Source organism: Rhipicephalus microplus, chromosome X, assembly GCF_043290135.1.
Source record: "Rhipicephalus microplus isolate Deutch F79 chromosome X, USDA_Rmic, whole genome shotgun sequence".
NCBI lineage: Eukaryota > Metazoa > Arthropoda > Arachnida > Ixodida > Ixodidae > Rhipicephalus > Rhipicephalus microplus.
Window position 1 is genome coordinate 453,724,839 of NC_134710.1, and position 15,459 is coordinate 453,740,297.

General features: G+C 46.9%; 1 protein-coding gene across 2 annotated transcripts in view; it reads right to left on the reverse strand.

Annotated features, from left to right (window-relative positions):
* LOC119160859 (alanine aminotransferase 2) overlaps positions 1 to 15,459 on the reverse strand; it is a 174,645-nt gene that overhangs the window by 86,978 nt on the left and 72,208 nt on the right. For both annotated transcript variants that reach the window (XM_037413128.2, XM_037413127.2), the window contains one exon: positions 12,229 to 12,342. In XM_037413128.2, coding sequence (XP_037269025.1) covers positions 12,229 to 12,342 — 114 coding nt within the window. The remainder of the gene's footprint in view (positions 1 to 12,228; positions 12,343 to 15,459) is intronic.

Here is a 15,459-nt window from a genome sequence, read left to right on the forward strand (position 1 = left end):
CAGCCGTGTTGGGAAGACGCGAAAAGTGTGGAGTGATACGGCGACTTTTCGCGTCTTCGAAGCGTCGGCATTCATTAAAAACGTCGTCTACGATCGATGAGTTTTGCAATACGAGGAGATTGAAGGCGTCTTCGGCGATTCCTTTGAGGATGTGCGCGACCTTTCCGGATTCCGGCATCTTGTCATCAACGACCCGGCAATGGGCGAGCACAAGTTGTATGTATGTGACGCACGACTCGGTGCCGGACTGGAGCCGGGACGCTAGTTCTTTCTGCGCAGCACGACGACGCCCGATGGGCTTGCCGAAGATATCGATGAGTTTCTGCTTACAGAAGTCCCAACTCGTGATATCTTCCTCGTGGTGTGAAAACCAAACTTTAGCTATACCATCAAGGTAGAAAATTATATTGGCCAACATGAGCGTCGGATCCAAGTTGTAAAGAGCGCTCACCCTTTCGTACAGCTGAAGCCATTCCTCCACGTCAGTACTATGACTGCCAGAAAATGTGCCTGGGTCACGCGGTTGAGTCAGGACAACGGTGCGGTTAGTAAAAGCTGGATGCGGTGCTGTTGGTTGCTGTGTAGTTGGACGAAGCACGGTTGGGGTAGTCTCCGAAGAATCCTCGTGTTTGTCTTGATCAGGCATCGCACAGGCAGCCAAGGAACGTCCGCTGCGTAGAATCCTCGTGGTGTTGACTGTGGGACTCTCCACCAAAATGTTACGGGGAGAAGGCGTCTGAAAAATACCTGTACTTTTGGTAAACAGGCAGGCATATATATATATATATATATATATATATATATATATATATATATATATATATATATATATATATATATATATATATATATATATATATATATATGGCACAATGGGAGCGTTGTCTACAAGGATAATTATATTTATTTCCTAACAGTTTCGGGAGGGGTCCTCCCTTCATCAGGGGATGAGTTATACTGATATGAGCTTCCAAACTTCGTTGCCGCCGCGTCCCTCTCGCCTTGAAAAATGTTTGCGAGAGTGAGAGGGAACTAGAAAAAAAAACAAAAAAGGGGGAGAAAAAAGACGAAAAAAAGGAAGAAAAGAAAGAAAGTAAAAAAGAGGAAGAACCACTGTCAACACTGAGAACGAAACCAACTGTCCGTCTACATCCACATACGGTTCATATCACGTGCTGTCCAGTTCTTGACGTGTGTCGGGCCACTCAAGATTGTCGCCGCGGTGCCGGGAGGGTCCGTGACGGCGTGCGTAAAGAAAGGGGTTTCACCGTAATGGGTCGGTCGGCGGGCGGCGGGCGGCGTGCGTAAAGGAAGGGTTTCTCGTTAATGGGTTGGTCGGCTATTTACCTTTAATCTTCGTCCGTTTCCCTTCAATGGTCATCAAGTGGTAGGCGAACGTAAACACTTTGTATGTGCATGTGAAAAAAATGGGACAGTGTACACGTACAAATCAGTCAGAAAAAAGCGTGGTCTTCAGCTATCAATCTTTGTCACCAATTTCCTCCTGGCTTACTTCTCGGAGGCAGTTGAGTTTTCCGGGGTCCTCGTTGATGCCAGCTACTAATGTACGAAATTTGAAAATAAAATATGCCTCACGCTGTTCGCGCTCGCGTCTGTTTGAGAAACCGGACTGCAAAAGAGTTACACTGATATTTTCAAAACTGTGGTTTGGCAGGTGCAGATGTCTAGATAAAGGTAGCTTCGGCAGTGAAGTGGCGTGGTACCGGTGATAATTGAACCGCAGCCGAAATGGCGTGTCTGTTTCGCCGATATATTTTTGTCCGCAAATGTTGCAATGTAGCATGTATATTACGTTACTGGAGTCACAATTAAGGCTTTCAGTTATGCAAAATTTGAAATCCGAGAAGTTCGCTTTGGATTCACGTGTTGTGACCATCTGTGGGCATACCTTTGCATCAAGCTTTTCCGCAGGGATGGCACTCTGTTTGAAATTTGGGGGTGTTTGTTTTTGCTCTGACAAGAATGTCCTTCAGATTTTTATTCCGGCGGTACACCACGTGAGGTGGCTACGCGAAAGTAGAAGTTAGTCGTTTGCTTTGCCTGATTATGTTGAAATGGCGGGAAAGTATGTTGTTGATTCGTGACGCTGATGAGGAGTAAGTTAGTACAAGGTTCGTTTGGGAAGTCGTTTTAGATACTCTGTTTGGTCCCTTAATTACATAGTTCCTGTTCACATTGCGAACACGTCGTATGGCATCGTCAATAATGTCTTCCGGAAAATTTTGTTTCAATAAGGAATGCTTTAGGTGTTCCGCGTGTCTGTCAAATTCCTGCATATCGGTGCATATTCTTCGGTACCGGTAGGCCTGAGAATATGGAATACCCGTTTTGCAATGCTTTGGGTGGCTGCTGTTGAACTGTAGGTACATTTGACGGTCTGTAGGCTTTTTGTAAAAGTTTGTTGACAAGCGGTCATTTTCGACCGTGACAGTGACGTCCAAAAAGTTAATGCTAGTTTTGGAAATTTTGTGCGTGAATTTTTTTGACGGGTGGCATTTGTTAAAATCCTCTATGAAGCGGAAAAGACTTCCCTCATCATGGTTCCATATCATAAAAATATCGTCTAAGTATCTTCTGTAGTAGAAAGGTTTCAAGGTGCGTCCCTCAATGAATGGGATTTCAAGTGAAGCCGTAAAGGTGCTCGCGAAGTTTCGGGCCATTTTCGTGCCCATTGCAGTGCCACTGACCTGAAGAAAATGCTTGCCGTTGAACTCAAAATGGTTATAATTTAATACAAGTTCAAGACGTGTAAACAGTACCTCGCCACTTACACTAGTTGATGAGTCAGATTTTACATATTCAGAAACCATAGCCGCTATTCCGTCATGGTGGGGTATGTTGGTGTACAGTGAGCAGACGTCCATTGTCACCAGAAAACTGCCGCCTGGGATGTCGAATGTCGAGACTTGAAGTTTCGCAGATGAAGTGGTTTGTGTCCTTTAGGTAATAAGGAAAATTTGGGGGGATGTTTTTTATTAAGGAATTGATGAATTCTGATATATTTTCTGTTGATGTGCTGTTACTGGATACTATCGGCCGTCCCGGATTACCTGCCTTGTGTATTTTGGGGAGCAAATAGAATCGACCGGGAACAGAACGGGCCGGTAACATTGCTTTTAACATTTTGCCGGTAATTTTCTCGTCCCGGCGGAGATTGTTCAGGGTTACTTTTATCTCCCTTTCAAATTCGGGAGTCGGATCCGTTGGAAGTTCTTTGTAGAATTTTGTGTCTGATAGCTGTCGTTTCTCTTCCTTTAAGTAGTCCGACGTGTTTAGAATTACTATGTAGCCCCCTTTATCAGCCGGTTTGATGGTAATTCCAGTGTTTTTTCGTAGTTCATCGAGTGCCCTTCGTTCTGACTTGGATATGTTGTTTCGAGATGGCCGATATTTTTCTTACGCTCTGATGATATCTTTTTAAACTGCTGATATATACATATCGAGGTGTTTGTCCCTCTGCTCACCTGGACACCATGATTTGTCACCACCAATCAATCTATTCTCGTCAGTACAGTCCTTGCGATCATGAAAGTATTCACGGAGGCGGAGATTACGCGCAAAGTTATCGAGGTCTTGGTACAGTTCAAATTCATTGAATCTACCGCATGATGGACAAAAGGTCAAGCCTCTCGACAAAAGTTGAAGCTGAGCGGGTGTGAGTGTTGTGTTTGACAGATTGACGACATTTTTCTCATAAGTTTTCGGCTGCTCTTGGCTATCACGTGGCACGGGAGTGTCAGCGTCATATTCGAGAGTAGGAATGTTTTGAATAGGATTGCACTGTAGTTTTGAGTTCCCATTTTTCTCCTCAAAGTTAGGTTGTGGTACGGGTGGTCCCTGGCGTTCTTGTACGGCCTCATTCCTATTTTCCTGTTGCAGAGCAGTGGAGCTACTGCAGTCCCGCTTGAATTTTCTATCTTTTACTACTGAAATTTCGCCTCTCTTCTTTAGTTCATATCTTTCCAGTTCTCTTGCCTCATGCTCTCCGAGATTAGATACCAATTTCTGCGTGGCCTCCGTGACACTGTATTCGGCGGCCTTACGCTCACTATGGTCCGCAATGACCCGAGTCAGTTGCAACGACGCTTCTAGTAATATTTTTCCCTCTTCCCCCTTTCTGCTTCACTTAGTGTAGACATTGAGGGGTTGCAGGCTAGGCGGAAGCCCTTAGGTGCGATTTCGTGAGATAGATATTTGGTTAGTTGTTCCGCGTGTTTTTCGTATTGCACACGCTTTTCAATGATTTTCCTAATCGATAGAAATGAGTGGGACCATGCGTGTTTAAGACTGCCCGTACCTTTTGTTTCCCCGTGTCATTTGGAAGCCGCTGCCTTGGTCTTCGCCGCATTTGTCTGCCTGGTGTCGTAAGGCCTCGCTGGTGGTAGTTGCGACGTCGTCACTGCTGGGACCCTGGATGGCTCTTTGTGTCCCTTGGCTCCCTGTTGTTGAGTGGGTTTGGCACTGGAGTTCGCCGTGCAAGCCGTTGCCGCCGATCTCTGACTCACTGGTGGGACTCGCTGGCTCCCTGGCCTCGCTGGTGGTAGTGGCGACATCGTCACTGCTGATGCCCTGGATGGCTCTGTGTGTCGCTCGGCTCCTTGTTGTTGAGGGGGCTTGGCACTGGAGTTGTCCGTGCAAGCGATTGCCGCTGATCTCCATGTCGCCGACGTCCATCGCAGCTGCACCTTCGTGTGCTGTGCCAGCAGCGCGACTCCCTCGAAGCTTGCATGTAAGTCGTCAGCAGTCAGGAAGCGGCGCAGCGGGAGTGCTGAGAAACCATGTTCGACGTAATAGACGCCTGCTCCGAACAACCCGTAGTGGCAGAGACGGCGGGCCTCTCTGCTGAATCGCTGTACCTCCATATTAAACCGATTCATTGATCTTTCTTTCTTTTTTCGTCTTTTTTCTCCCCCTTTTTTTGTTTTTTTTTTCTAGTTCCCTCTCACTTTCGCAAACATCTTTCAAGGCGAGAGGGACGCGGCAGCAATGAAGTTTGGAAGCTCATGTCAGTATAACTCATCCCCTGATGAAGGGAGGACCCCTCCCGAAACTGTTGGAAAATGAATATAATTATCCTTGTTGACAACGCTTCCGTTGTGCCATATCCCATACCTTCACGAAGACTAACTGGCCCATTGAATTATTACTCCCACTAGATTTATATATAAATATATATATATATATATATATATATATATATATATATATATATATATATATATATATATATATATATATATATATATATATATATATATATATATACGGTGCATGACGCCAACGCCGGCAGGGAAATCCAGTCGAGAATGTCCATATAGTTCCTATCCGAATAAAAGTTGAGTACATCCAAAATTCCTCAAATATCATAACGCTTTTTATGCCAGTCGGAGTATCTGCTTCACCATGGGAGCACAAAGGCATGTGTGTTCCAGAAGCGTTTTTGAGTGCTAGTGCTCCATAACAAATGTTTGTGCTGGTTTCACTTGCAGCAGTCACTACAAGAATGGTATGGAGTGTGTATAGCCTTCCTGCAGGTTTAAAATAGTGTCATTGTAATGAAATAATGTGTCCGATATTCGAACATTTTATTAACAAAACAACGAAGCAAATTCAAAATTCCTGCGTAACCATCACAGTTCTCACATCACGCTGTCTGTGCACCCGTACTCATTGCAATTTCTGAATTTTCTAAAGGCTCTCTAAAGAACACAATTTCTTGACCAGCGGTTGAGCCGGAGCGTGTCCCAATAAGAAATTTAAACTCTACATGCCAATTGGGGGGGGGGGGGGGGGTACTGCATGTAGTATTGTGTGGCGGACGCACCGCACGGAGAACACGGGGCAAGGCGCTGAAGCGCCGGCCGACAAAAAGTTCGCAGCAGCCAGTAGCCAAACGGGCACCCTTGTATGTACACATGCATGCTATTATAGACATATGTACGACGCCATCTAGGGGTCAGCCAACCGGTTCTAAAACCGAAACTGAAACCACAACACTACATCATGCCCCTCCACCCCTTGAAATGAAGATGATGTGGAGTCCCCCACGCACCCAAAGCACTATTGTAGAATGCACAAAATACTCAGAAACGCAAGAAAATGTACTACATAACAGCGTAAAGATATGCACGGCAAACACACAAAAATGTAAAAATAATGCACACTTGAGAAGGAATAATAATATCACGTCATCTCCCCCTTGATTAAAAAGCATGGGGCGGTAACACGTAACACAAGCGCACACTGCAAGTAGCACAATGAAGGATACGAATGTACAGCAAACACATTATCACACCAAGCAAGCCACACGAAAGCAAAGCACAGTGTGAAATACACCGCCCATCATCCCCTCCTCCACGAGAGGATGTCTGCGTGGTCACTGCGATGTTTAAGTGTACGGCGCCGTCGCCTGTAGCAGTGCCATTTTCTCGACAGGCGTCTGAACTGTCACCGCCGACAGCAGTCTATAAAGTGAACGAATACGCCCATGAGGTCTGTACCCAGGGTACTGTCGGCATAGCCTGGGACGGAACAGGCAGGTAAGCACGCTCCGAGGAAGCATGGCTCGGCGCCACCGATGCAGAACCTGCGCCAAAAGCAAGAATGGACACGGTCGGTGTAGACGCGACCAGCGGAAGCACCTCGGGAGCACGTAGAATAGGAACTGACTCAGGCATAACGGCTGGAACGCTTGGCGGATGCAACTCCGGTGGACATTGAATAGAAACGATCTCCCGAAGGTGATCACCAGTCTGAAGAAGTACAGCTGGAGCAGGAGGAGCAACACGCAGAACGGCAGCAGTGCGCGCCGCCGAAGTATAGACAGCTGAGACGCAAGCAGCCAACGCATGGTCATCAGCAGCAGACGCGGCCCCGACGGCCATCCTCGCAGTAGTACTCCCGGTTGAAGCATGTGTAGTCCGGGTATGCCTAACTGCAGGCAACAAGGCAGGAGCAGGAGCATCAAGAACACGATCAGCTCAGTCTGTGCCGGAATCGTCGTAGCCACTTGCAGGACAGTGACTGTATTGGTCACTGTCGATGTGCCTTGATGACAAGTCGACTCCGAAGTAGTGCGGCAGACACGCGCAAAGTATGCACTATGTCCGCACCGCGAACACGTCCGGCTCCTGGCAGAGCAAGCGGCAGAGTTGGCCCAATGCCCCGTGGAGCCACAGCGGTAACAGGCACCCGCGCAAGCCGGCGGCGAAGCTGGAAAGGAGGTGTCCGCAGCAGCCGAGGGCAAGGAGGCGCAGGCACATGGAGGCAGGAAAACTGGGGAGAAGCCCTCGCTATCCAAGCGGCAGCATAAAAAGTGTGGCGGAAGTCACTTGCTTTTTCGCAATGGTTGCTATGGCGATGTGGGCACGACGTTGATGCCCCGTCATGGCCCCGTCGTCTCGCGTCGTCGGCAATTCACACCTTTGATCAGCTTGTTGTCTGTGAATCTGCATTTTTATGAGATCGTTGTGTTCGCGGATGACGTAAGGTTTTAGAAGTTCATCCTACAGTGAGTGTATGTCGTCACGGTTGCGGGCGCAGCATTCAGCGTGCCATCGCGATGGGTTTTCGAAGCACGCGACAGCTTCTTCAAGAAGGCTTCGTGCCGTAAACTCGCTGTTTTCCATCGACACCGTGCTGGTGCACTCCTAAGAGATGAAAGGATACATTTCTGATAACAGAACGACACCTCCGGCGCAAGAAGGCGATTGAGACAAGAAGGCGATTTGTGAAGCTGCTTGACGTGTTCAGATTCCATTACGTTTAGTGCGAGGTGGTTTTATATGGGCCGAAGTACTCTTCGGAGCGGTCCTACCCGAACGTCGGCCCCGCCCCACTGTAGCTTGACTGAAGTGTCGCCACGTTGGTGCGATTGAATGAAACTCCATGGTGCGAATGTTATGACACACAGATGCAAGCGATAATCGGAAGGTGCAACATGCTTCTTCTTAGCTTTCTTCGACGGGGATGTTTAGAAAACCTGCACGAAAGCAATTATAAATGTACGCAAATTACCTGACAATAATGACACATGGACAAATAGTCCTGAATAAATATAAATACATGTATGATATCACGACGCGGACAAAGTAAAGCGAACGAAAGAAGAAACTTCGGCGCTAGCTGCGCCGTGTTGTCAGCATCGTGGTTAATTGCGCTGCGTTTTACTGCCTTCAAAAACTGTCTCCAAGAGCTGTAAATAAAACCCAAGAACACTACGCTGACGCATGCAGTATCGTGCATTATGTTCTGCGAGGACACTATCGATCAAACTGCATGTCGAACATAAAGAAAACTCAATACACTCACCTGTGGAAGCTGACGCTTGGTTCCCGTTTTATCGAGGATATCGCAGCTCCTTAGCATATGCAATCAGATGTATCGCTTTCCGGCTCGGTCAGCTGGCGATGTCCATGCGCTCTGGTCAGCGCGACGTGATGTCGTCTCCTAGCAACGTGATGAGCGTGCCCACACGTGCAAGGAGGAGCGCTCCCACTCTTCCCTACTTCCAGCTTCACAAAATGTGACGTCACGGCGTCTCCTTAGTTGTTTCCTTCCTCCATGCGCACGCAGGAGAAGTCCCGCCAGCACCATCTTCCACCAAAGCTTGGGGATGAAGGACGCCATTTGGCCTGGCATCTTGAATCGCTCTGCGAGCTGAGCCGCCATCTTGAATCGGACGCGAGGACACTGCGTCGGCTTGGAGTCCCGATAACTTTAGCAACGCGTGGTCGACGTGCTCTTCCTCTCTCGATATGTTGAGCACCTATCGTAGGGTGAAGTACTAGCCCATCTCTAAAGAAACATTTGTAGGTGCGGCGACGCGGTGTTAGAGATGATCTGGTTGAAAGTGAGGATATTGCCCGCCACGCCGAATTCACAAACTTGGCTACCCGTCATACTTCCTGAATTAATTCCACTGCCGACTGGTCTGGTCTGGGCTTTGAAGTGGGCGCGCACATACGCCGCGTCCGGTTGAGGGTCAAATAGTTTATCAAGCAGCGCAAGAGCTGCGTCGAACACGTCTGGCGTCGTGTCTTGAGTTGGCCAGTCGGCTCCCGGCTGCTGCTTACTTTGGCGGCACGCAGGTGGGTGTTGAGACTTTCGACGCCTAAGGCGTTCATGAGCAGCGCCTTCTTGTACTTTGGCGTGGCGTCCCTGGCAGTGGCGTCGATATAAACCTGTAAGACAGCACACCACTGTCTCTATGGAATAGGCGGCACACCGGGGCACTGCAGAAATTGAGGCGGACGGACAGCCTTGTTCCTGATTGCCGAAAAGAGCGTTGAGAAGGCAGCTCAGGAGGCACGCGCACGTCGTAAGGCCTCGTGACCGGACTGGCACGGAAATTAAAGAAAAGTAGAAATGAATGCAGCAAATAGAGTACTGGTGGGACAGCTTCCGTGGGTGCTGAGTCGACCGCACGAGGAAGAAGACTAGATCCCCACCTTATTGCCTGATGCTCGTGGATTGCAGATCCTCATCGCCAAATTGTAGTATCGTACATCAGACGTGACGCATGGAGAACACAGGGCACGGCGTTGAGTGCACAGCAGCCGGTAGCCAAGCAGGAATTATTTTATGTACACAAGCATGCTATTATATACATATGTAGAACGCCCTCTAGGGGCCAGCCAACCGGTTCCAGAACCGGAACCGAAACCACGACATCACACTGCAGCACAAATGAAGTCGAGAGGCTATTTAGGACAGTTGAAACTTTGGTTGGAACATGCAGCTTAAGTGTCACCTAGCCACTTCAAAAGCGAAGCTTAAAGAAGCTTAAAAGTCTTAAAGCACCTAAAAAATTATAGTATAACACCACCACTTCACGGCACACGAAGCAGTATACTGACATACATTTTGCTCGGAGGTTGCTGGCAGCACACCCTAAAGCCATTGTCTCCAGATTATAGGTGAAATGAGGAGATACAAAAGAGAAATAGGAGCGACGTACTTATATGCATATAAAGTGTTGCTTCAACTAGAGGCTCTCAAATAGAATAGAAAAAAAATGTTGCTCATTTATTCTGTCAACAAGGAGTATATAATGTCTAATTCATTCACGACTGAACCGAAAATCGCCAAACATTCGCCATGTCGCTATTCATAATTTTAGGTCGCCTCGAGCCTCTCAGATTCCGCAATTTAGCGAAATGTAGCTGCCAGTTGCCACACTGACACTCATCCACTCATAGGAATGTGCAGCCATCATCGCCTGCCACCACTGGAGGGCTTTGCAGAAAGACAAAAAAATGTCGCTGTCATTTGGCTCATATAGGCGGCTTTTTCGCAGTAGCAAGGGCTTGAGAAGCAGTTCAGCCACCTACACTGTTTTGCATGGTGTTTATCTTAGATGGACGATACATTATCAAATGTTTAGAAAGTACAGGTACAAGCTAAACAAAAACATCTAAGAACGTACTTAATGTGGATGCATCTGCGCTACTGCTCAACACTGTTTTCAACACACTGTCCCCGCATAGGGATCTTCATTACAGAAAAGTCTATTCTTTATTTTTTTCGAGAACACCAGACATAAAGCTGACTGGCAAACCTTGGGCGAAGCCTCTCGATATGCGTATGTGAGAACTGAAATGTGCACTTTATTATTTTTTTTTCGACCATAAAGTTGTTCCTAGTCAAGAATATTATGTAAGGTAGACGTGGTCTCTCATGTGCACTGCGTGAGCCTTAGCCTAAAAAAAGTGGCTGCCCGTTACGGCATCAGGGTCATTTGTTCAGCTTCCAACATACTGGCTCAATTGCGTCCGCGTATCACACGCGATGAGCCACGCGCTGCTTCAAGGAGCCTTGCGGCAGCGCCTTGATTAAACCTTTTAGGCGATGCGCACAAAGGACAGTATACGCGACACCCCTAACCTGCAACAAGCCCGCATCGGTCAAACGGGACGTTGCGTCATTGACTGATTGAGGGAGCATGCTATTGCTGAAGCAAAAAGTGATATGCGCATCTTTCTGCGCACTATAAAGCCTGTGGATGTAAGCCATGCTTTGAGCAAACGTTAAGTCATAGTAAGACCAGCAAAGAAACATCTAGAAAGCCTTGGAAGCTTTTTTACCAAAAAGAAAAACCTAAATGTATGAGTGAAATGTCTATAATGATGTCTCCCACAGAAATGTGGTTTTTCAATACCTTATTGCCTTGACCATATTGCTATACGTTGTTTGTTGGCTGTGCATGCATCCGCGGAATTGTCTTTTTTTCTGTGTTTTTCTTAGGCTGCTAATAAACGGTTGGTAGTTGGGGCTGTTTTTTTTCTTCTCTTTTACTGTTCCCGTTTCACGAAACGTTTTTTCATGCCTCAGTCATCTGCACCAAGTTGGCTACTTCTTTTGAGCGGTCCAATTGTTCCACGCGCATCTCTGATGCGTAACACGTGTTTCACTGGAAACAACTGCGCCATAGGCGTGACTCCCACAAAATATAAGTTCTTTATTTATATAAATTATTTTTGTATAGTCGTCATTGCTTGCTTTTGTATTGTATCGAACACAACGAAACAAAAGGAACAGACATTTTTTTTCTGAAACTGCGTAATCCTATAGGTTTTAAAGTCCAATGGTTCAGTCTCTTTTGTTATGTAAATGCGAGCATGAACAAAAAAATTACATTTTGGGCAATGCAGTACATTCTATACAGAAAGATATTTCGAGCATGATGATTCAACCAAAGTTACGCGACTAATACTGTGGGCATGTATTTGCTACAAATAGCAACAGTAGTTCCGTGGCACTTGTAAAACGTTATTTCAAGTTTCTATGTTGGATTAAAGAACAATAGAAAAGCCAGCGTTGGCATTTCTGGGTGCTTCGCGAAAATAAACAAAGGCAACAGCGTGCACTGACTGTCATTAGCTGCTCTGATATATAGCCCGCCTTGACGACAGACCCGTGTCAAGGCAGTGAGTGCGCGCACGCGGACACGACCTCCTTTCACAAAGAAAATGAATCGAAGGTCACATTGAACTATTAGCATGGTAGTGGTTTATTTAAAGAGGTATATCGCCACCGCTGTTTTCTTTTTCACGCGTCTACTTTTTCCTCCCCCTTTTTTCCTCACGATTGCTACATTTCCCTCTTCCGTTAGAGGAGGGTAGAAAACAGGGTGCTATAAAAGTGGTTTCTCTTCCTGCTTTTCTCTCAAGTTATCCTCTCTCTAAAGAACAGCAATAACAAACTTACCACGCAAAACCCTTGATCCTCCAGAAGAGTGGCATAGCCCATGTATTGAGGCACACATGTTATGATACCAGGAGGCATGGCGCTGGGACGTCGTTTCAGCACGTCAAGCACCATCTGGAGTATACGACAGAGTAACGTATACACATATGTAGGGGTTACGTCTCAGAACTACCATATCGTCATGAGAGGCGCCTTAATGGAGGGCTCCGGAAATTTCGACCTTCTTGGCTGCTCTAACGTGCACCACTATCTAAGCACACGGGCCTCAAGCATTTTCTTCTGAATCAAAATGTGGGCGCGCGGCCTACCTCCGGGTCAGCAGCCGAGTGCCTGAGGCACAAGACCACCATTGTTGGAATATATATATATACGGAGAGAGATGAGATGAGACACAACTTTGCGGTTGTCTGAATTTTCTTTTCAACGGTTGGTTTTGACTACATGGTGGACTGGTCTTCGTCAGGATAGATGTTCGCAAACGCGGACGGAGACCGGTCCACCGGTAGAAACCGTTGGAAATAAAATAAAGACAAGCACAAAGTTGCGTCTCATCTTTTCACAAGTACGTTTGGCCCAATATATATATGCGTGATTCGGTTCGAGCAAGAGAAAGGCGTATGATATCACGAATAAGAGCAGGCGTTAGGAAAGACGGTGAAACAACGTGTGCGCTCACAGCTGGCTTGGCTGGTCCGCAGCAAAGAACGAAGTCAACATTAGTTCCATTTGTGGAATTACCTGAGCTCCGCTGTGGTGGTCTAGTGGCTAAGGTACTAAGCTGCTGACAAGCAGGTCGCGGGTTTGAATCCCGGCTGCGGCGGCTGCTTTTTCGATGGAGGCGGAAATGTTGTAGGCTCGTGTGCTCAGATTTTGGTGCACATTAAAGAACAGCAGGTGGCCGAAATTTCTGCAGCCCTCCACTACAGCATCTCTCATAATCATATGGTGGTTCTGTGACGTTGAACACCACATATCGATCAAATCAATAGAATTGTCTGAATTTGTGTTTTGAGCAATCGCCCATATCTCAACGCTGGGAAGACAGTCACTCTAAGTTTTGTTTGCAATTTTACACTCTGTACTTGTGACGAGAACATGCGTTCCGCTCTTCGTATCTTATACGTTTCTGCTTTCTTCCAACTCTCGGTGCCCTTTTCTGGTTGAACCAAAGGTCGCTACCACTAGCAACGCAAGTTCTGGAGTTTGCTGCACCTATGACACGTTTGCGCAATGGTACGTAGAAATACCCTAAGACATCATGACCTATTTTCAGAGAGTTCGCGTATAGAAATTGCATATTCAGATACTTAGTTCAGGGGACCAATTCGCTGACAAGTTCACAGGACAAACACCCCAATCTAAATGCTCGCGCCGTGCCGGTGCGACAAGCCCCGCTCTCATAATGTACGTCGTTGAATCATTACAGAACACCACATGCTTTTCATGGTCAAGGGTGAAGAGGGGCACATGCCGTTTGATCTTCAGCACTAAGAGACCATGAAGAATCCCGGCCTGTACTGCAAGCACTAGTAAATAATGAACAGCAAGCGCCTATTATCAAATACAGCTTCTTAAATTCGCATAATTTTCTTCTCAAAAGCGGATGCAGAGAAGCGTTTATCAATCTGCAATTTCCATGTTGACCTCTTTAGCCCAATAGTGCACTAAGCAGGCTTTGGGGCCTCTTCTGCTGCCGCGGCTTCTGATCGACACTACGGGTGTGGCCTTGCCTATAGTGCGACGTCCATGCAATTGTACTGACCAAACCAAAAGACTTCCTTCATACGATCAGTAAGCGCGTCTAATACCGCCTTACGTCGCCAAATTAGCTCAGTTTTTTTGAAGATCTAAAATCTAGAATCCCGCAGTAAAAATAGAATGCGAGGTGACAACGTACTTACTTGACGTCTGGTAATCCTGGCTCCGCGAATGATTTCATCTTAGCTAAGGCATAAGTTCGATTATTCAGTAAAGGACATACATGGCATCAAAAATATCGGCCACCATTGCGCAATATTTTAACAACAGTCTTCTATAGGTTGGCTCTAGCATGCCGAATTCACTTAACATGTCCTTTTTCTAGCCGACCAAGATTTCTAGCTGTTATTCAGTCGCGTATGTGACACATTTCACGAGTTATTACTGAGCAGATTAGCGCTCTTCGCGTTTATTTCTGCTAGCTTGACCAATAATCACGCTCCGTATTCATTCAATTTGTAACAATATGCACCACTTGGAGTGCTGACGTGTGGTACAAAATACGGAACCACTTTGCACGCAGACAGGAGAAAGTTGGAGGCATGCCACGACACAACAGTTTGAAATTTATCCCCGCTGCTTCAAAGGCAAAGAGAGGATGGAGTTCAGAAAAAAACTGATTTTGCGGTGAAGACCACCGCATAGCTATATATATGGTACAATTGGCAAGAATTTCCATAGTTCATAGAGGGTAACGATCTCTGAGGCTGAAGAGAGCTAGGAAAGGAGATCATGCGAAGCACAGCGTAACTAAACGAAAGGCGCATGCAGCTTCTGCCGTACGGTCATAAGGCGTAAAAATGAGGCGCTCGGCCGATTCCAGTGGTCGTGCTGGTCACTCTACAGGGTTACGAAGAGGACGTCTCAGGCCTTCTGTTATCAACAGGGTTGCAGCTAAGTAGCCGGCAATTACTTTTATAAGATCTACCTCTTGTACCGCAGCTGTTTTGATCGCAAATTTGAAGGGCCCGTAAGCCATCTAAAATATTTTTTCAAACATTTGAAATAAACGCACGCATCGTGTGCAGACTCCCGTCGTAATCAGCGATTCGACACGTGCCGCCGGCTCGCCACAAATTCCAGAAAAGAATCGCATTCCGGGCCTTTTGGGTTTCCAAGTGACACACCGAGCCAAATATACTGCGATTGGTCGAGCCAGAGCCTACGACTTCAAGTCAGTCTGCAAGCAGCTGCCCATGCTGCTTGTTGTTCGTCGTGTTGCCCCCATGCGTGCAACACGTACGGAGCACGACGTGCCCCCACATGTGTCCTTTGTGTGGGCAATCTTTTGAAGGCGTGCGTACACTGCAGTTCTTTACGGCAGCCATGGTTCGCCAACAAACACACAGCTAGTTCGAAATTGACGGAGTCGATGGACGGAGTCGCGGCAACCGAAAGTAGAGGGTGTTTCAAGGAACGCGTGAGCGATGACGTATGCCACGCGAGAATGTGAGGTGCATGGGTAGGCAATCG